Genomic DNA, 21,617 nt, shown 5'->3' on the forward strand with positions numbered 1-21,617 from the left:
TGTGTGTGTGTGTGTGTGTGTGTGTGTGTGTGTGTGTGTGTGTAGATGTGTGTGTGTGTGTGTAGATGTGTGTGTGTGTGTGTGTGTGTAGATGTGTGTGTGTGTGTGTGTGTGTGTGTGTGTGTGTGTGTGTGTGTGTGTGTGTGTAGATGTGTGTGTGTGTGTGTGTGTGTGTGTAGATGTGTGTGTGTGTGTGTGTGTGTGTGTGTGTGTGTGTGTGTGTGTGTGTAGATGTGTGTGTGTGTGTGTGTGTGTGTGTGTAGATGTGTGTGTGTGTGTGTGTGTGTGTGTGTGTGTGTGTAGATGTGTGTGTGTAGATGTGTGTGTGTGTGTGTGTGTGTGTAGATGTGTGTGTGTGTGTGTGTGTGTGTAGATGTGTGTGTGTGTGTGTGTGTGTGTGTGTAGATGTGTGTGTGTGTGTGTGAGTAGATGTGTGTGTGTGTGTGTGTGTGTAGATGTGTGTGTGTGTGTGTGTGTGTATAGATGTGTGTGTGTGTGTGTGTGTAGATGTGTGTGTGTGTGTAGATGTGTGTGTGTGTGTGTAGATGTGTGTGTGTGTGTGTGTGTGTAGATGTGTGTGTGTGTGTGTGTGTGTGTAGATGTGTGTGTGTGTGTGTGTGTGTGTAGATGTGTGTGTGTGTGTGTGTGTAGATGTGTGTGTGTGTGTGTGTGTGTGTGTAGATGTGTGTGTGTGTGTGTGTGTGTAGATGTGTGTGTGTGTGTGTAGATGTGTGTGTGTGTGTGTGTGTGTAGATGTGTGTGTGTGTGTGTGTGTGTGTGTGTGTGTAGATGTGTGTGTGTGTGTGTGTGTGTGTAGATGTGTGTGTGTGTGTGTGTGTGTGTAGATGTGTGTGTGTGTAGATGTGTGTGTGTGTGTGTGTGTATAGATGTGTGTGTGTGTGTGTGTGTGTGTGTAGATGTGTGTGTGTATAGATGTGTGTGTGTGTGTGTGTGTAGATGTGTGTGTGTGTAGATGTGTGTGTGTGTAGATGTGTGTGTGTGTGTGTGTGTGTGTGTAGATGTGTGTGTGTGTGTGTAGATGTGTGTGTGTGTGTGTGTGTAGATGTGTGTGTGTGTGTGTAGATGTGTGTGTGTGTGTGTGTAGATGTGTGTGTGTGTGTGTGTGTGTGTGTGTGTAGATGTGTGTGTGTGTGTGTGTGTGTGTGTGTGTGTAGATGTGTGTGTGTGTGTGTGTAGATGTGTGTGTGTGTGTGTAGATGTGTGTGTGTGTGTGTGTAGATGTGTGTGTGTGTGTGTAGATGTGTGTGTGTGTAGATGTGTGTGTGTGTGTAGATGTGTGTGTGTGTGTGTAGATGTGTGTGTGTGTGTGTGTAGATGTGTGTGTGTGTGTGTAGATGTGTGTGTGTGTAGATGTGTGTGTGTGTGTGTGTGTGTGTGTAGATGTGTGTGTGTGTGTGTGTGTGTGTGTGTGTAGATGTGTGTGTGTGTGTGTGTGTGTAGATGTGTGTGTGTGTGTGTGTGTGTAGATGTGTGTGTGTGTGTGTGTGTGTAGATGTGTGTGTGTGTGTGTGTGTGTGTGTGTGTAGATGTGTGTGTGTGTGTGTGTGTGTGTGTGTGTGTGTGTGTAGATGTGTGTGTGTGTGTGTGTAGATGTGTGTGTGTGTGTGTGTAGATGTGTAGATGTGTGTGTGTAGATGTGTGTGTGTAGATGTGTGTGTGTAGATGTGTGTGTGTAGGTGTGTGTGTAGATGTGTGTGTGTGTAGATGTGTGTGTGTGTAGATGTGTGTGTGTGTGTGTGTGTAGATGTGTGTGTAGATGTGTGTGTGTAGATGTGTGTGGATGTGTGTGTGTGTGTGTGTAGATGTGTGTAGATGTGTGTGTGTGTAGATGTGTGTGTGTGTGTGTGTGGATGTGTGTGTATGTGTGTGTAGATGTGGATGTGTGTGTGGATGTGTGTGTGGATGTGGATGTGTGTGTGGATGTGGATGTGTGTGTGGATGTGGATGTGTATGTGTGTGTGGATGTGGATGTGTGTGTGGATGTGGATGTGTGTGTGGATGTGGATGTGTGTGTGGATGTGGATGTGTGTGTGGATGTGGATGTGTGTGTGGATGTGGATGTGTGTGTGGATGTGTGTGTGTGGATGTGTGTGTGTGGATGTGTGGGTAGATGTGTGGATGTGTGTGTGGATGTGTGGATGTGTGTGTGGATGTGTGTGTGGATGTGTGTGTGTAGACGTGTGTGTGTGTGTGTAGATGTGTGTGTGTAGATGTGTGTGTGTGTGTAGATGTGTGTGTAGATGTGTGTGTAGATGTGTGTGTGGATGTGTGTGTGTAGACGTGTGTGTGTAGACGTGTGTGTGTGTGTGTAGACGTGTGTGTGTGTGTGTAGACGTGTGTGTGTGTGTGTAGACGTGTGTGTGTGTGTAGATGTGTGTGTAGATGTGTGTGTGTGTGTGTGTGTAGATGTGTGTGTGTGTGTGTGTAGATGTGTGTGTGTGTGTGTGTAGAAGTGTGTGTGTGTGTAGAAGTGTGTGTGTGTGTAGAAGTGTGTGTGTAGAAGTGTGTGTGTGTGTAGAAGTGTGTGTGTGTGTAGAAGTGTGTGTGTGTGTAGAAGTGTGTGTGTGTGTAGAAGTGTGTGTGTGTGTAGAAGTGTGTGTGTGTGTAGAAGTGTGTGTGTGTGTAGATGTGTGTGTGTGTAGATGTGTGTGTGTGTAGATGTGTGTGTGTGTAGATGTGTGTGTGTGTAGATGTGTGTAGGTGTAGGTGTGTGTGTAGGTGTAGGTGTGTGTGTAGGTGTGTGTGTAGGTGTAGGTGTGTGTGTAGGTGTAGGTGTGTGTAGATGTGTGTGTGTGTAGATGTGTGTGTGTGTAGATGTGTGTGTGTGTGTAGATGTGTGTGTGTAGATGTGTGTGTGTGTAGATGTGTGTGTTACAAAAGCATACCACATATACAAAATAGACATAAAACTCATACAGACGCTTATAAAACATTAAAAATGTATATGGAGCAAAATAATATGTAGTGAAAAAACAGTAACAAGGCAAGAAAATACAATGGTTACATACCATCTGTAGATGGGTCTGCAGATTTCTTCACCTCAATGCTACTTTTGAGACCACTCTCTGGGAAAAGTACTTCATAGGAGCTTGGCAGCTTGATGCTTAGCAAACCTGCTACAGCTGCTACCACTCCGTTTAAGTTCTACATGTCATAAGTGGAAAGGAAAAAAAGAAAAACAAGTTTTGTAAGAAAATGGGGATTGTGCAAAATCAGTTCTAGAGTACAATAGGACTTTTCACTACTTTCTTTTTTTGCCTAACCTCTTTTACAAACAGAGCTAACCGCTTCTTGTACACCCAGATAGGGAGTAACATTCTGTTTCTTGCTTGAGTGGTCAGAGGGTGCAAAGGTAACTCAGTAGTAATAATATTCATGCTGCTCAATAGATAGATGGATGGATGATAGCCTTGCCACCTGCACTAATAAAAAGTATCCCCTGCATTACATTTGAACACAATATGTACATGCCTATGTATAGACTGGCTGATATGGGCCCCTGCACTTGGGCCCTGGTGCCACTGCTCCTGCTGCATCAGTGGTAGTTCAGCCCCTTGGTTCAGACAGCATGCCACAAAGTCACTCCAATAAAAAGTAAAAAAAAAAAAAAAAAAAAAAAAAATGAATAAAATTCACCACCCACAAATTATGACACTGTAGACTTTGGCATAATCCTCCCTAGAACTAGTGTAGTTACAAAAGTGTAATTTCTTTTTTTTTTTTTTTACCTTAGCTGCTGCAGTGGACACGGTAAGCATCAGAGATACTTCACTACTTTTTGCCTTCTCCCAAGCAGCAGGTCCTTCAATAGTCTCAAGCATCTTCCCAGTATTGTCTGATAAGACCGGAAGTGTCTGAGTAGGCTTCATATCAGGGAACACTGAGGGAAATATTGCTATAATATAATATATAGTATAATATTTTATACCACGTTATAAAACAGTCTGTAAATAGAACTGGGAAGGGAACATGTACACTAACCTGGTATGGCACAACGTGGAATCAATGGTATGACCGGAGAGAATGCTCTTACTTCTTTCTGTTCCTTCACTTCACAGAGAGGGGGGAATCGCAGTGTTTCTTCCCCGAGAACACTCTCTGGAGATGAAGCAGGGACGATGCTATCAGGAGAATCACTTTCCTCATCACTCTCCATCCTGCATGCAAAAAACAAAATTTATGCTTACCTGATAAATTTCTTTCTCTTGTGGTGTATCCAGTCCACGGGTTCATCCATTACTTGTGGGATATTCTCCTTCCCAACAGGACACCCACAGCAGAGCTGTCTATATAGCTCCTCCCCTAACCCCCACCTCCAGTCATTCGACCGAAGACAAGTAAGAAAAAGGAGAAACTATAGGGTGCAGTGGTGACTGTAGTTTTAAAAATAAAAACACCTGCCTTAAAGTGACAGGGCGGGCCGTGGACTGGATACACCACAAGAGAAAGAAATTTATCAGGTAAGCATAAATTTTATTTTCTCTTGTAAGGTGTATCCAGTCCACAGGTTCATCCATTACTTGTGGGATACCAATACCAAAGCTTTAGGACACGGATGAAGGGAGGGACAAGGCAGGAACTTAAATGGAAGGCACCACTGCCTGTAAGACCTTTCTCCCAAAAATAGCCTCCGAGGAAGCAAAAGTATCAAATTTGTAGAATTTAGAAAAAGTATGAAGCGAAGACCAAGTCGCCGCCTTACAAATCTGTTCAACAGAGGCCTCATGTTTAAAAGCCTATGTGGAAGCTACCGCTCTAGTAGAATGAGCTGTAATTCTTTCAGGAGGCTGCTGGCCAGCAGTCTCATAAGCTAAACGGATTATGCTTCTCAGCCAAAAAGAAAGAAGTTGCCGAAGCCTTTTGGCCTCTCCTCTTTCCAGAGTAGACAACAAACAATGCAGATGTTTGACGAAAATCCTTAGTAGCTTGCAAATAAAACTTTAAAGCACGAACCACATCAAGATTGTGTAACAGACGTTCCTTCTTTGAAGAAGGATTAGGACACAGAGACGGAACAATAATTTCCTGATTGATATTCTTATAAGATACCACCTTAGGAAGAAACCCAGGTTTGGTACGCAAAACTACCTTATCTGCATGGAAAATCAGATAAGGGGAATCACACTGCAAGGCAGATAACACTGAAACTCTTCGAGCCGAAGAGATAGCTACTAGGAACAGAACTTTCCAAGATAAAAGCTTGATATCTATGGAATGCAAAGGTTCAAATGGAACCCCTTGAAGAACTTTAAGAACTAAATTTAAACTCCATGGTGGAGCAACAGGTTTAAACACAGGCTTGATTCTAACTAAAGCCTGACAAAACGCCTGAACGTCTGGAACATCAGCCAGATGCTTAAGAAAAAGAATAGACAGAGCAGAAATCTGTCCCTTTAAGGAACTAGCCGATAATCCCTTTTCCAATCCTTCTTGGAAAAAACATAATTTATGTAAGAACTTACCTGATAAATTCATTTCTTTCATATTAGCAAGAGTCCATGAGCTAGTGACGTATGGGATATACATTCCTACCAGGAGGGGCAAAGTTTCCCAAACCTCAAAATGCCTATAAATACACCCCTCACCACACCCACAAATCAGAAGAGCTGCAACAACTAATCGTCATAATCGATAATAATCGATTATGAAAATAGTTGTCAACGAATCTCATAATCGATTAGTTGGTTTGTAATTAGTTGGTCTGTGCACAACACCAGCTGCTTCACTCCAATGAACTCCTGCATATGGTATTGTGCTTTATGGTTAGGTCCGTAGCCTAAAGGACGTCTACAGACGTCTACTTTTCACTTTTTCAGGACAGTATACGTTTACAACTACCCCTGGCTTATGTGCAACCCAGATATAATAGTCATCATTTGTATTGTTTATATTAAATCTGGTGATTTGGAACTATGCTTTGCATGATATAGTGCTGAGCTTGTTATTTACACCTTGCCCCTAGATTGATGGGAGTTATTTAAATTGATGTGCACTATTATCTGTTTGCACAATTATTAGCGTATTGCTTGCTATTGCTGATTATATGTACTGTATAAATAAATGTGTAAGGCTTTGTCCTGTTATTGATATACAGTCCTTAGCGCTTCCGATTTTGTTTTTTAATTGTTTTTATATTTTTAATAAATTGTGATAATATGTACCAGATTCAACCTTTATAAGTATATATTCGTTATTTTTAGAGCGGACTAGATATTTCCCCTAACCTTATAGCTGGTTATTTACCATTGCATATAGATATTCAAGATATTTTTATGTTAGAATGAAGTCAATGGTTACTTTATTGAGAGGCCCCTTGCCAAGGTAGAAAACACTTAGCATTGGTGAAGAGCTAACAAAGATAAATATCCCACTTTGGTGAAATTGGCAAAACCCTACCTATACACCTCAACAGCCTTTTCTCTGCTGCAGGAAATATAGCTGCAAACAGAGAACCAGCCTTAGCCAGAAGCATGTGGACAGGTTGAGATTTTTGCATTTCAATGCAAAGTTTCTGAAAGAGTGAATAACAGAATGTTATTAACAGTGATAGTCTAACTCTTTCTAGTTCTACCTCTGTTCAAACAGTTTGTGGTTTTGTTTTGTTTAATTATAAAACTGTGCTCTGCTGCTTAAAAATTGAAGAAACAGTTGTGTTAATGTAAAGTTTTAGTCTGAAGTTTATATTTGTAACACTCATTATGTGGATTTTATTTAAAACATAGAAAACTTATTGATTCTCTTTTTATCCGATTAGTCGATTAATCGAAAAAATAATCGGCCGATTAATCGATTATGAAAATAATCGTTAGTTGCAGCCCTACAAATCAGTTTAACGAATAGCCAAGAAGTGGGGTGATAAGAAAAAAGTGCGAAAGCATAAAAAATAAGGAATTGGAATAATTGTGCTTTATACAAAAAAATCATAACCACCACAAAAAAGGGTGGGCCTCATGGACTCTTGCTAATATGAAAGAAATGAATTTATCAGGTAAGTTCTTACATAAATTATGTTTTCTTTCATGTAATTAGCAAGAGTCCATGAGCTAGTGACGTATGGGATAATGACTACCCAAGATGTGGATCTTTCCACGCAAGAGTCACTAGAGAGGGAGGGATAAAATAAAGACAGCCAATTCCTGCTGAAAATAATCCACACCCAAAATAAAGTTTAAATGAAAACATAAGCATTAGATTCAAACTGAAACAGCTGCCTGAAGTACTTTTCTACCAAAAACTGCTTCAGAAGAAGAAAACACATCAAAATGGTAGAATTTAGTAAAAGTATGCAAAGAAGACCAAGTTGCTGCTTTGCAAATTTGATCAACCGAAGCTTCATTCCTAAACGCCCAGGAAGTAGAAACTGACCTAGTAGAATGAGCTGTAATCCTCTGAGGCGGAGTTATACCCGACTCAACATAGGCATGATGAATTAAAGATTTCAACCAAGATGCCAAAGAAATGGCAGAAGCTTTCTGGCCTTTCCTAGAACCAGAAAAGATGACAGACTAGAAATCTTTCGGAAAGTCTTAGTAGCTTCAACATAATAAAAGCTCTAACAACATCCAAAGAATGTAATGATTTCTCCTTAGAATTCTTAGGATTAGGGCAAAATGAAGGAACTACAATTTCTCTACTAATGTTGTTGGAATTCACAACCTTAGGTAAAAATTCAAAAGAAGTTCGCAACACTGCCTTATCCTGATGAAAAATCAGAAAATGAGACTCACAAGAAAGAGCAGACAATTCAGAGACTCTTCTGGCAGAAGAGATGGCCAAAAGGAACAAAACTTTCCAAGAAAGTAATTTAATGTCCAATGAATGCATAGGTTCAAACGGAGGAGCTTGAAGAGCCCCCAGAACCAAATTCAAACTCCAAGGAGGAGAAATTGACTTAATGACAGGTTTAATACGAACCAAGGCTTGTACAAAACAATGAATATCAGGAAGATTAGCAATCTTTCTGTGAAAAAGAACAGAAAGAGCAGAGATTTGACCTTTCAAGGAACTTACGGACAAACCTTTATCTAAACCATCCTGAAGAAACTGTAAAATTCTCGGAATTCTAAAAGAATGCCAGGAAAAATGATGAGAAGGACACCAAGAAATATAAGTCTTCCAGACTCTATAATATATCTCTCTAGATACAGATTTACGAGCCTGTAACATAGTATTAATCACAGAGTCAGAGAAAACCTCTTTGACCAAGAATCAAGCGTTCAATCTCCATACCTTTAAATTTAAGGATTTGAGATCCTGATGGAAAAAAGGACCTTGCGACAGAAGGTCTGGTCTTAACGGAAGAGTCCACGGTTAGCAAAAGGCCATCCGGACAAGATCCGCATACCAAAACCTGTGAGGCCATGCTGGAGCTACCAGCAGAACAAACGAGCATTCCTTCAGAATCTTGGAGATTACTCTGGGAAGAAGAACTAGAGGCGGAAAGATATAGGCAGGATGATACTTCCAAGGAAGTGATAATGCATCCACTGCCTCCGCCTGAGGATCCCGGGATCTGGACAGATACCTGGGAAGTTTCTTGTTTAGATGAGAAGCCATCAGATCTATTTCTGGAAGTTCCCACATTTGAACAATCTGAAGAAATACCTCTGGGTGAAGAGACCATTCGCCCGGATGCAACGTTTGGCGACTGAGATAATCCGCTTCCCAATTGTCTATTCCTGGAATATGAACCGCAGAGATTAGACAGGAGCTGGATTCCACCCAAACCAGAATTCGAGATACTTCTTTCATAGCCAGAGGACTGTGAGTCCCTCCTTGATGATTGATGTATGCCAAAGTTGTGACATTGTCTGTCTGAAAACAAATGAACGATTCTCTCTTCAGAAGAGGCCAAGACTGAAGAGCTCTGAAAATTGCACGGAGTTCCAAAATATTGATCGGTAATCTCACCTCCTGAGATTCCCAAACCCCTTGTGCTGTCAGAGACCCCCACACAGCTCCCCAACCTGTAAGACTTGCATCTGTTGAAATTACAGTCCAGGTCGGAAGAACAAAAGAAGCCCCCTGAACTAAACGATGGTGATCTGTCCACCACGTCAGAGAGTGTCGTACAATCGGTTTTAAAGATATTGAGATATCTTTGTGTACTCCCTGCACCACTGGTTCAGCATACAGAGCTGAAGAGGCCGCATGTGAAAACGAGCAAAGGGGATCACGTCCGATGCCGCAGTCATAAGACCTAGAATTTCCATGCATAAGGCTACCGAAGGGAAAGATTGTGACTGAAGGTTTCGACAAGCTGATATCAACTTTAGATGTCTCATGTCTATCAAAGATAGAGTCATGGATACTAAATCTATCTGAAAACCTAAAAAGGTTACCTAAGTCTGAGGAATCAATGAACTTTTTGGTAAATTGATCCTCCAACCATGATGTTGAAGAAACAACACAAGTCGATTCGAATGAGATTCTGCTAAATATGAAGACTGAGCAAGTACCAAGATATCGTCCAAATAAGGAATACCACAATACCCTGTTCTCTGATTACAGACAGAAGGGCACCGAGAACCTTCGTAAAAAATTATTGGAGCTGTAGCTAGGCCAAACGGCAGAGCCACAAACTGGTAATGCTTATCTAGGAAAGAGAATCTCAGAAACTGATAGTGATCTGGATGAATCGGAATATGCAGATATGCATCCTGTAAATCTATAGTAGACATATAATGCCCTTGTTGAACAAAAGGCAGGATAGTCCTTACAGTTACCATTTTGAATGTTGGTATCCTTACATAACGATTCAATATTTTTAGATCCAGAACTGGTCTGAAGGAATTTTCCTTCTTTGGTACAATGAAGAGATTTGAATAAAACCCCAGTCCCTGTTCCAGAACTGGAACTGGCAAAATTACTCCAGTCAACTCTAGATCTGAAACACATTTCAGAAATGCTTGAGCCTTCGCTGGGTTTACTGGGACACGGGAAAGAAAAAATCTCTTTGCAGGAAGCCTTATCTTGAAGCCAATTCTGTACCCTTCTGAAACAATGTTCTGAATCCAAAGACTGTGAACGGAATTGATCCAAATTTCTTAGAAAAAACGTAATCTGCCCCCTACCAGCTGAGCTGGAATGAGGGTCGCACCTTCATGTGGACTTAGGAGCTGGCTTTGATTTTCTAAAAGGCTTAGATTTATTCCAGACTGGAGATGGTTTCCAAACTGATACCGCTCCTGAGGAGGAAGGATCAGGTTTTTGTTCCTTGTTGTGACAAAAGGAATGAAAACGATCATTACCCTGGAAAGAAAGGGAAAGCAGAGTAGACTTAGAAGACATAACAGCATTCCAAGTCTTAAGCCATAAAGCTCTTCTAGCTAAAATAGCTAGAGACATATACCTGACATCAACTCTAATGATATCAAAGATGGCATTACAAATAAAATTATTAGCATGTTGAAGAATAAAAATGCTATGAGAATTATGATCTGTTACTTGTTGCGCTAAAGCTTCTAACCAAAAGATGAAGCTGCAGCAACATCCGCTAAAGATATAGCAGGTCTAAGAAGATTACCTGAACACAAGTAAGCTTTTCTTAGAAAGGATTAAATTTTCCTATCTAAAGGATCCTTAAGGAAGTACCATCTGCCGTAGGATAGTACGCTTAACAAGAGTAGAGACAGCCCCATCAACTTTAGGGATTTTGTCCCAAAACTTTAATCTGTCAGATGGCACAGGATATAATTGCTTAAAACGTTTAGAAGGAGTAAATGAATTACCCAAATTATTCCATTCCCTGGAAATTACTTCAGAAATAGCACTAGGGACAGGAAAAACTTCTGGAATAACTACAGGAGATATAAAAACCTTATCTAAATGTTTAGATTTAGTATCAAGAGGACCAGAATCCTCAATTTCTAATGCAATTAGGACTTCTTTAAGTAAAGAACGAATAAATTTCATTTTAAATAAATATGAAGATTTATCAGCATCAACCTCTGAGACAGAATCCTCTGAACCAGAAGAACCATTATCAGAATCAGAATGATGATGTTCATTTAAAAATTCATCTGAAAAATGAAAAGTTTTAAAAGACTTTTTACATTTACTAGAAGGAGGAATAACAGACATAGCCTTCTTAATGGATTTAAAAACAAAATCTCTTATGTTATCAGGAACACTCTGAGTATTAGATGTTGACAGAACAGCAACAGGTAATGTAACAGTACTTAAAGGAAATATTATCTGCATAAACAGTTTGTCATGACAAAACAGTACAAACAACAGCTGGAGGAACAGATACCATAAGTTTACAGTAGATACACTTAGCTTTGGTAGCTCCAGCCCCAGGCAGGGATATTCCAGAAGTATCTTCTGACTCAGCTTCAACGTGGGACATCTTGCAATATGTAATAGAAAAAACAACATATAAAGCAAAATTGATCAAATTCCTTAAATGACAGTTTCAGGAATGGGAAAAAAATGCCAGTGAATAAGCTTCTAGCAACCAGAAGCAAAAAATCAATGAGACTTAAATAATGTGGAGACAAAAGTGACGCCCATATTTTTTCGCGCCAAAAAAAGACGCCCACATTATTTGGCGCCAAAAATGACGCCACATCCGGAACGCCGACACTTTTGGTGCAAAAGAACGTCAAAAATGACGCAACTTCCGGCGACACGTATGACGCCGGAAACAGAAAATAATTTTTGCGCCAAAAAAGTCCGCGCCAAGAATGACGCAATAAAATGAAGCATTTTCAGCCCCCGCGAGCCGAACAGCCCACAGGGAAAGTCAAAATTTTAAGGTAAGAAAAAAATGAATTATTCATATGCATTATCCCAAATATGAAACAGACTGTCTGAAATAAGGAATGTTGAACATCCTGAGTCAAGGCAAATAAATGTTTGAATACATATATTTAGAACTTTATATAAAAGTGCCCAACCATAGCTTAGAGTGTCACAGAAAATAAGACTTACTTACCCCAGGACACTCATCTACATGTAGTAGAAAGCCAAACCAGTACTGAAACGAGAATCAGTAGAGGAAATGGTATATATAAGAGTATATCGTCGATCTGAAAAGGGAGGTAAGAGATGAATCTCTACGACCGATAACAGAGAACCTATGAAATAGACCCCGTAGAAGGAGATCACTGCATTCAAATAGGCAATACTCTCCTCACATCCCTCTGACATTCACTGCACGCTGAGAGGAAAACCGGGCTCCAACCTGCTGCGGAGCGCATATCAACGTAGAATCTAGCACAAACTTACTTCACCACCTCCATAGGAGGCAAAGTTTGTAAAACTGATTTGTGGGTGTGGTGAGGGGTGTATTTATAGGCATTTTGAGGTTTGGGAAACTTTGCCCCTCCTGGTAGGAATGTATATCCCATACGTCACTAGCTCATGGACTCTTGCTAATTACATGAAAGAAAGGATAATATCCTAGGAATCCTGACCTTACTCCACGAGTAACCCTTGGATTCACACCAATGAAGATATTTACACCATATCTTATGATAGATTTTCCTGGTGACAAGCTTTCAAGCCTGAATCAAGGTATCAATGACCGACTCGGAGAAACCACGTTTTGATAAAATCAAGCGTTCAATCTCCAAGCAGTCAGACGCAGAGAAATTAGATTTGGATGTTTGAATGGACCTTGGAGTTTGAAGGTCCTGCCTCAGCTGCAGAGTCCATGGTGGAAAGGATGACATGTCCACCAGATCTGCATACCAAGTCCTGCGTGGCCACGCAGGTAATATCAAAATCACTGAAGCTCTCTCCTGCTTGATCTTGGCAATCAGACGAGGGAGGAGAGGAAATGGTGGAAACACATAAGCCAGGCTGAAGGACCAGGGCACTGCTAGAGCATCTATCAGCGTTGCCTGGGGATCCCTTGACCTGGACCCGTAACGAGGAAGCTTGGCTTTCTGACAAGACGCCATCAGATCCCATAGTTGAATCAGCTGGGCAAATACCTCCGGATGGAGCTCCCACTCCCACGGATGAAAAGTCTGCCGATTTAGAAAGTCCGCCTCCCAGTTCTCTTCTCCTGGGATATGGATAGCTGAGAGATGTCAAGAGTGAACCTCTGCCCAAAGAATTATCTTGGAAACCTCCATCATTGCCAGGGGACTCCTTGTTCCCCCCCTGGTGGTTTATATAGGCTACAGTCGTGATATTGTCCGACTGAAATCGGATGAATCTGACCGCAGCCAATTGAGGCCAAGCCTGAAGAGCATTGAATATCGCTCTTAGCTCCAGAATGTTTATCGGAAGGAGGGCCTCCTCCTGAGTCCACGAACCCTGAGCCTTCAGGGAATTCCAGACTGCGCCCCAGCCCAGAAGACTGACAGCTGTCGTCACTATAGTCCACTCTGGCCCGCGGAAACTCATTCCCCTGGACAGATGGACCCGAGATAACCACCAGAGAAGAGAATCCCTGGTCTCTTGATCCAGATTTAACAGAGGAGACAAATCTGTGAAGTCCCCATCCCACTGATTGAGCATGCAAAGTTGCAGTGGTCTGAGATGTAGGCGGGCAAACGGAACTATGTCCATTGCCGCTACCATCAGGCTGATCATTTCCATACACTGAGCAACTGACGGCCGAGAAGTGGAATGAAGAGCACGGCAAGAAGTTAGAAGCTTTGATATCCTGACCTCTGTCAGAAAAATTTTCATTTCTACTGAATCTATCAGAGTTCCTAGGAAAGAAACTCTTGTGAGAGGGGAGAGTGAACTCTTTTCTCTGTTCACCTTCCACCCGTGAGACCTCAAAGGCTAGAACAATGTCCATATGGGACTTGGCGATTTGAAAAGTCGACGCCTGGATCAGGATGTCGTCTAGGTAAGGAGCCACCGCTATGCCCCGCGGCCTTAGAACCGCCAGTAGAGACCCTAGAACCATCGTAAAGATTCTTGGCGCCGTGGCTAACCCGAAGGGAAGAGCCACAAACTGGTAATGCCTGTCTAGGAAGGCGAACCAGAGGAACTGATGATATCTGTGAATTGGAATGTGGAGATAAGCATCCTTTAAGTCCACAGTAGTCATTTATTGACCCTCCTGGATCATAGGGAGGATGGTTCGGATTGTCTCCATCTTGAAAGATGGGACCCTGAGAAATTTGTTTAGGATCTTGAGATCCAAGATTGGTCTGAACGTTCCCTCTTTTTTGGGAACTATAAACATGTTTGAATAGAAACCCTGCCCTGTTCCTCCCTTGGAACTGGGTGGATCACTCCCATAACCAGAAGGTCTTGAACACAACGTAAGAATGCCTCTCTATCTGGTTTGCAGATAGTTGTGAGAGGTAAAATCTCCCCTTTGGAGATGAACCCTTGAATTCCAGAAGATATCCCTGGGAAACTATCTCTAGTGCCCAGGGATCCTGGACGTCTCTTGCCCAAGCCTGAGCGAAGAGAGAAAGCCTGCCCCCTACTAGATCCGGTCCCAGATCGGGGGCTACTCCTTCATGCTGTCTTAGAGGCAGCAGCAGGTTTTTTGGCCTGCTTCCCCTTGTTCCAAGCCTGGTTAGGTCTCCAGACTGGTTTGGACTGGGCAAAATTTCCCTCTTGTTTTGCATTAAAGGAAGCTGAAGCTGCGCCACTCTTGAAGTTTCGAAAGGAACGAAAATTATTCTGTTTGGTCCTTAACTTATTGGACCTATCCTGAGGAAGGGCGTGACCTTATCCTCCGGTAATATCAGAAATGATCTCCTTCAGACCAGGCCCGAAAAGGGTCTGTCCCTTGAAGGGGATGTTAAGAAGCTTAGACTTTGAAGTAACGTCTGCTGACCAGGACGTAAGCCATAGCGCCCTACGCGCCAGAATGGCAAAACCTGAGTTCTTAGCCGTTAGCTTGGCTAAATGAAAAACGGCATCCGAGATAAAGGAATTAGCTAATTTAAGAGCTGTAATCCTGTCTAAAATATCATCCAACGGGGTCTCCACCTGTAGAGCCTCCTCAAGAGACTCGAACCAGAAAGCCGCTGCAGCAGTAACTGGGGCAATGCATGCAAGAGGCTGGAGAATAAAACCTTGATGTATAAAAATTTTCTTAAGGAGACCCTCCAATTTTTTTATCCCTAGGATCTTAGCTAGGGTATAGACTGCTCCCTCCACCTTAGGGACCGTCTGCCACGAGTCCCATATGGCGGCATCTATGGGAAACATCTTTTTAAAAGCAGGAGGGGGAGAGAACGGCACACCTGGTCTATCCCATTCCTTAGTAGTAATTTCCGAAAATCTCTTAGGGACTGGAAAAACATCAGTGTAAACAGGCACTGCAAAGTATTTGTCCATCTTACACAATTTCTCTGGAACCACAATGGGTTCACAGTCATCCAGAGTCGCTAAAACCTCCCTAAGCAATAAGCGGAGGTGTTCAAGCTCAAATTTAAACGCTGTCATTTCAGAGTCAGACTGAAGAAACGCCTTCCCTGAATCTGAAATGTCACCCACAGATAGAAGCTCTCCTGCCTCGGCTTCTGAGTATTGTGAGGGAATATCGGACACAGGTATTAATGCGTCAGAAAGCTCTGTATTTGTTCTAGCCCCAGAGCTGTCTCGCTTTCCTTGTAACCCTGGCAGTTTGGACAATACCTCTGATCAGGGCCGCCACTAGAAATTTTCGGGCCCCTGACTCAACCATTGATCAGGCCCCCCCTCCTTTGACATGTGCAATTTTTGACCAAGTGACTAAAACGTATATGCACTTTATTCTTGTCTATTTAAACTTGGAAATGTTGTAAAGGTATTAACATACACACACACACACAGACACACTCATACACTGAAACATACTCACACATAAGGATTCACATATAGACACTCTAGCAGACACGCAAAGAAACACACTCAGACACAGACACCCAAACAGACACTTAGCACTTGTTTACATTGACCTGACATGTAATGAGGTAAACTACAGTTTTGTAAAAAAACGAGATTTAGAAAACAAAATATGGAGTTCTGATTATCTTTTTGTAAAGGAAGATGACAACTAAATTACGACAACAGCATGCAGTGGCTGAAAGGAAGGGCCCTGAACTGCCTAAACAATAATTTAAAGGTTAAATGGTGGATTGGTTACTTCCGGAAAGGTCTTGTTAGTCTCAAAGTCTGTAGAAAGATGTGAATAATTAGTATTAAGGTCAAAATATCCTAAAAAGGAACAGACAATGTACACACACACACACAAACTTAAACTTGCACATACAACCAAGGAAAGACAGACAGAGACAGCCTCAGAAAACACACAAAGACATACACACACAGAGAGACAACCACATAAAAAACACAGAAAGACATACATACACACACTCTCACTGACACATCCACAGAAAACACACAAAGACATACACACACCCTCACAGAGACACCCACATAAAACACACACCCTCACAGAGACATCCACAGAAAACACAGACATACATACATATACACACACACACACCCTCAGAGACATCCACAGAAAGCACAGACATACACACCCACCCTCACAGAGGCATCCAGAGAAAATGCATAAAGACAAACATACACACACCCTCACAGAGACACCCACAGAAAAAGCTCAAAGACATACGCACACACCCTCACAGACATCCACAGAAAACACACAAAGACATACACACACAGAGAGACAACCACATAAAAAACACAGAAAGACATACATACACACACTCTCACTGACACATCCACAGAAAACACACAAAGACATACACACACCCTCACAGAGACACCCACATAAAACACACACCCTCACAGAGACATCCACAGAAAACACAGACATACATACATATACACACACACACACCCTCACAGAGACATCCACAGAAAGCACAGACATACACACCCACCCTCACAGAGGCATCCAGAGAAAATGCATAAAGACAAACATACACACACCCTCACAGAGACACCCACAGAAAAAGCTCAAAGACATACGCACACACCCTCACAGACATCCACAGAAAATGCACAAAGACATACACACCCACCCTCACAGAGAGACCCACAGATAAAAAATACATACACACTCATAGAGACACAAACCAAAGCACAAAGGCATAAACACAGACACCCACAGAAACACTCACAGGAGGAAACATTTATGCACCTTGCATCCCCTAAATCAACAGTGTGTGCATGATAACATGCATTATAATTTTTTTTTTTAGAAATTAAGAGATCACTTTTTAAAGAATCATATTTGTAAATGTGCAAACAAAAATAATTCTGTGAATTCAAAATTGTACATTAATGAGCTGGGTAGATGGCTAGATGAAGAAAAGTACCTTTAAAACATTGACATGCGTTTGTTTTTTCCCCATTTTCCCCAACCTAGAGCACCACTTCAAATATAGTGTACAAATTTTCCCATTTGTCAGCTGTACTTATGGATTTTGAAAATGCTGTACTCTATATGGTCTTGGTGGGACCATAAACTGTGGTACTCATACCATTAGATCTGGTTAAATGCAGGATTTAGGCTTGTTGGTATGTATTTCAAAATTAAGTCAGCTGTAGTGTAAACTGAACAGTTTTAAGTTAACCTGTCTCATTTCAAACACTGAGCAATCTTAGTCTGAGAGTATAAAATTTTATGCTGATGTAAAAATCTTAGATAAAATGCCTCCTTGCATCTGGAAAGTTGATGCATAAAGGGGCAGTAAACTGGAATGTCATATATATATATATATATAAAAATAAATATATATAATGCAAATCTGCCAAAAGGGCATCTACCATTTGTGTATTGAGGAGGAAACATTTCTGCATGGTTTTAAATATAGAATTTCTACAGCATTGTCAAATAATCATAAATACACTGCTGCTAAAAAAAAAGTGTTTTTATGGACCCCTAGCCCAACCAAACAACTACTACCACACTGAAGTTACAATCCAAAATTGCACAAAGAAATAAAAAACATTTGCTAAATAAGTCCTACCTCCTCTGCAAATGAAAGTGATCTGCCGTCTTACTCAAGCACACACTGTACAAAGTGCCAAGTCTGTCTCACACTGTGCATAGTGGTTTAGTGCACACTAAGAAATCCTCTCAAATGCTAATACTTTACTATGTGTAATAACATTGCCCATTTTTTTTTTTTAGTTCTTGCCTCATGGGGCCCCCCTGGCTCATTGGGCCCCTGACAGAAGTCACCCCTGTCACCCCCTGATGGCGGCCCTGCCTCTGATAGGGTAGCATTCATAACTGCCGCCATGTCCTGTAAGGTAAAAGAATTAGACGCGCTAGATGTACTTGCCGTCACTTGAGCGGGAGTTATAGGTTCTGACACGTGGGGAGAGCTAGATGGCATAATCTCCCTTTTTTTTAGTTAGAGAATCCTCTGGAGATAAATCTTTAAGCACCATAATATGGTCTTTATAGTTTATAGAAATTTCAGTACATTTGGTACGTATTCTAAGAGGGGGTTCCACAATGGCTTCCAAACATATTGAACAAGGAGTTTCCTCTATGTCAGACATGTTTAACAGACTAGTAATGAGACAAGCAAGCTTGGAAAACACTTTAATAAAGGTGAAACAGCAATTAAACAAAAATGTTACTGTGCCTTTAAGAGAAAAAAAACTAGCACTTAAACTGCAAAACAGTGTAAAAATACAGTAAAGTCTTAAATTTTTTTTACAGTATGTGTAAGGGACTAAAGCAACATTGCACCCACTTGCAAATGGATGATTAACCCCTTAGCCCCCAAACTGGATTTAAAAAACGTCAACCACCGGTAAAAAACAGTTGAGCTCTGCTGAGGCTCCTACCTGCCCTCAAATACGATTTAGTGAAGAAATAAACCCTTTATGATTGTCCTCAGGTGCCAGAGGACTCCTCTAGGGAAGCTGGATGTCTCAGTCTGCAGGAAACTGCGCATCTAGAGCGTGAAAATAGGCCCCTCCCACCATGTACTGGATGTCAGAGGGGCCTTAAGAAAGTACTCCTAGGAGTATCTGACTAGCAATGTGGAAACTAGGCCCGAAATAAAGACTCATCTCCCTCAGAGAAAAAACGTTCTATTTATGAAAACATGCAAACGTTTTGTCACTAAGTAATATGAGTATTAACATGAGTATTACCCTGTTTTGTAAGCATGATCCCAGTTGTTAAATCACTGCATCTAACTTACCTCAAATATACAAGGCTCTGTCAGCATTTTCTAGAACGTATTCATCTCTCTAGAAATAAAAATACTGAACATACCTCAAAGCAGGTAATCTGCAGACCGTTCCCCCCAACTGAAGTTTTCCCATACTCTTCAGTTATGTGTGAGAACAGCAATGGACCTTAGTTACAAACCGCTAAGATCATCAACCTCCAGGCAGAATTCTTCTTCTAATTTCTGCCTGAGAGTAAAACAGTACAACGCCGGTACCGTTTAAAAATAACAAACTCTTGATTGAAGGTAAAACTACACTAAGTCACCACATATCTCTTGACATTTCCTATCTTGTCGAGAGTTGCAAGAGAATGACTGGAGGTGGGGGTTAGGGAAGGAGCTATATAGACAGCTTTGCTGTGGGTGTCCTCTTGCAACTTCCTGTTGGGAAGGAGAATATCCCACAAGTAATGGATGAACCCGTGGACTGGATACACCTTACAAGAGAAAATGACATTATCTACATTAAGACACAAATTCTATTTTTAGTTTAAAAAGTGAGAAAAACTACTACTACAGATTCCAAAGAAGGATCTAAAAAAAGAAAGATTTTAATTCCAAATGTTATAATTATTCACATCCTACTATAAAGAGACTTTAAGCAGCCAATCAGGATGTGCAGGCACAGCCATGTTATTTTCCTATTGAAGAAGTTTACTATAATTTTCTTCAACGTGCAGCTGGACAGTAGCTGAAGAATATCTGTTCACAGAGCACTTACTCTGGTTAGCTGAAGAAATTTTGAGGTAAAATATATTCCCATTTTACATAGAGATGTTTTCATGTCAGCTTTTTACAGTTATGCTGCATCACTTTAAAGTCATTTAGCATACACGTATTATGTCCCTTTAAGTAATTTATTCATATTTAAAAATCTCTAAATTGTTTGTTGTCCAAAGTGGTGCTTAGTGGTACTTGATGGGCAAGCATCATATGTAATTTTTTTGTTGAAGAATCTTAACATAGAGATGTTCAGGTGATATTTTCTAGTCATTTTTTTTACAGCTGTGCTGCATCACTTTCAAGTGCTTTAACATTTGGGTATCATGTCCATTTAAAAAGGCATTCAGAAACCTCCTTACCTAACATCCTCACTCTGGTTGTGTGGTGGGGTGGGCAATGCAGCCAAGAGGTCCAGACTACGTTCAACTGTACCTAAAAGGTTAAGGAATAGAAGTGAAATGTACTGCAGCAAATGATCACAATTACTCACATTGACACAATTACTATGTGATGAATTTAACAGTGTAAAAAAAAATAAACACATAAATATGATATGTTCATATTCTTGGCTCGTTCCAGTTTATCCACTAGTGAGTTATTTGTAATGTATCTTAGTTGTCTGAAGTCTACTGAGTAAAACATTTAAATTCAATTACTCTTGGAGCGTCTTGGGGTATAGGAATAATTACCCACTCAACTACCATCTTCAGAAAATAAGCTCGTAAAAAAACAACAACCCAGGAGAAGAATATAAAATATATATTGCTTCCTGCTTGTAGTTTCCACTGTCCAAAAAGTAAAGGGGCAGTAAAAGTGTAGTTATGCAAAGCAAAATAACTTTGCAATATACATAATTTTCCTTTTTTAACCAACATAGAACAAGCTAAACTTTACTATATGACATGGGGGAAAATGGAACACGAGTCAAACATTTTATTTCTTTTGCTAGACTGAGAAAAGCAGATTGGAGAGAGATGCTTACTTTTCTTAGCTTCTGCTTCTTTGCTACTCTCAATTTCTTTATTTCCTTCACTTAGGTCTTCCACAGCTGTTACACCATTAACCATTTTCTGTTGCACAGAAGGTGGTGGAGTGGGAGGCAGCGATGACGGAGGGGTAGGCGGGTTACTTAAGTTGTTCTTGAAAAGCAAGCAAGCATATTAAAATCAATTCAGTGAAATAAAATCAAATTGAAATGCATATTCATAGCTTAAGCAGTGTCTTTCAAATCTAGCCCTAAGACCTAACAGGCCAGGTGTTCAGGGAAATCTAGCCTGTTACTGGATCCGAGAAATGCAGCTGAATAACTCTAGGAACTCTTAACACCAGCAGGAGTGTGAGTCTTCATTCTAAACCTGGAAATGGTCTGCACATTCAATCACCAGAACAGGACTCTCAAACATAAGTCTGGTTGCAAACTATTAGGTTTTAAACAAACATAAACAGCTAATGAACTTATGCTTACCTGATAATTTAATTTCTTTCATGGTGATGAGAGTCCACGATCCATTATGCCTGGGAATTATACTTCCCTGCCACTAGGAGTAGACAAAGATTCACAAACCACAAGAGCTCTTTAAAACCCCTCCCTCCTCACTGGTAGACTAGTCCGAGTTATTTCCAAGCAAAAAAAAGGTAAGAAAAGTAACAATAGTAGGGGTGGAAAATGTGCGCAAAAAAAAAAGAAAAAAAAAAAAAAAGGGTGCAGTCTCATGGCCTCTCACTACCATGAAA

The 21,617-nt window shown here is 41.0% G+C and overlaps 1 protein-coding gene across 3 annotated transcripts in view; it reads right to left on the minus strand.

Annotated features, from left to right (window-relative positions):
* The window catches only part of KMT2D (lysine methyltransferase 2D), a 948,037-nt gene that overhangs the window by 75,411 nt on the left and 851,009 nt on the right, over nt 1–21,617 (minus strand). For all 3 annotated transcript variants that reach the window (XM_053708073.1, XM_053708075.1, XM_053708074.1), the window contains 5 exons: nt 20,866–21,022; nt 20,243–20,315; nt 4,003–4,178; nt 3,750–3,916; nt 3,030–3,165 (listed from right to left, as the gene is read on the minus strand). In XM_053708073.1, the coding sequence (XP_053564048.1) occupies nt 3,030–3,165; nt 3,750–3,916; nt 4,003–4,178; nt 20,243–20,315; nt 20,866–21,022 (709 nt within the window). The remainder of the gene's footprint in view (nt 1–3,029; nt 3,166–3,749; nt 3,917–4,002; nt 4,179–20,242; nt 20,316–20,865; nt 21,023–21,617) is intronic.

This window comes from Bombina bombina, chromosome 3 (genome assembly GCF_027579735.1).
Source record: "Bombina bombina isolate aBomBom1 chromosome 3, aBomBom1.pri, whole genome shotgun sequence".
Lineage (NCBI taxonomy): Eukaryota > Metazoa > Chordata > Amphibia > Anura > Bombinatoridae > Bombina > Bombina bombina.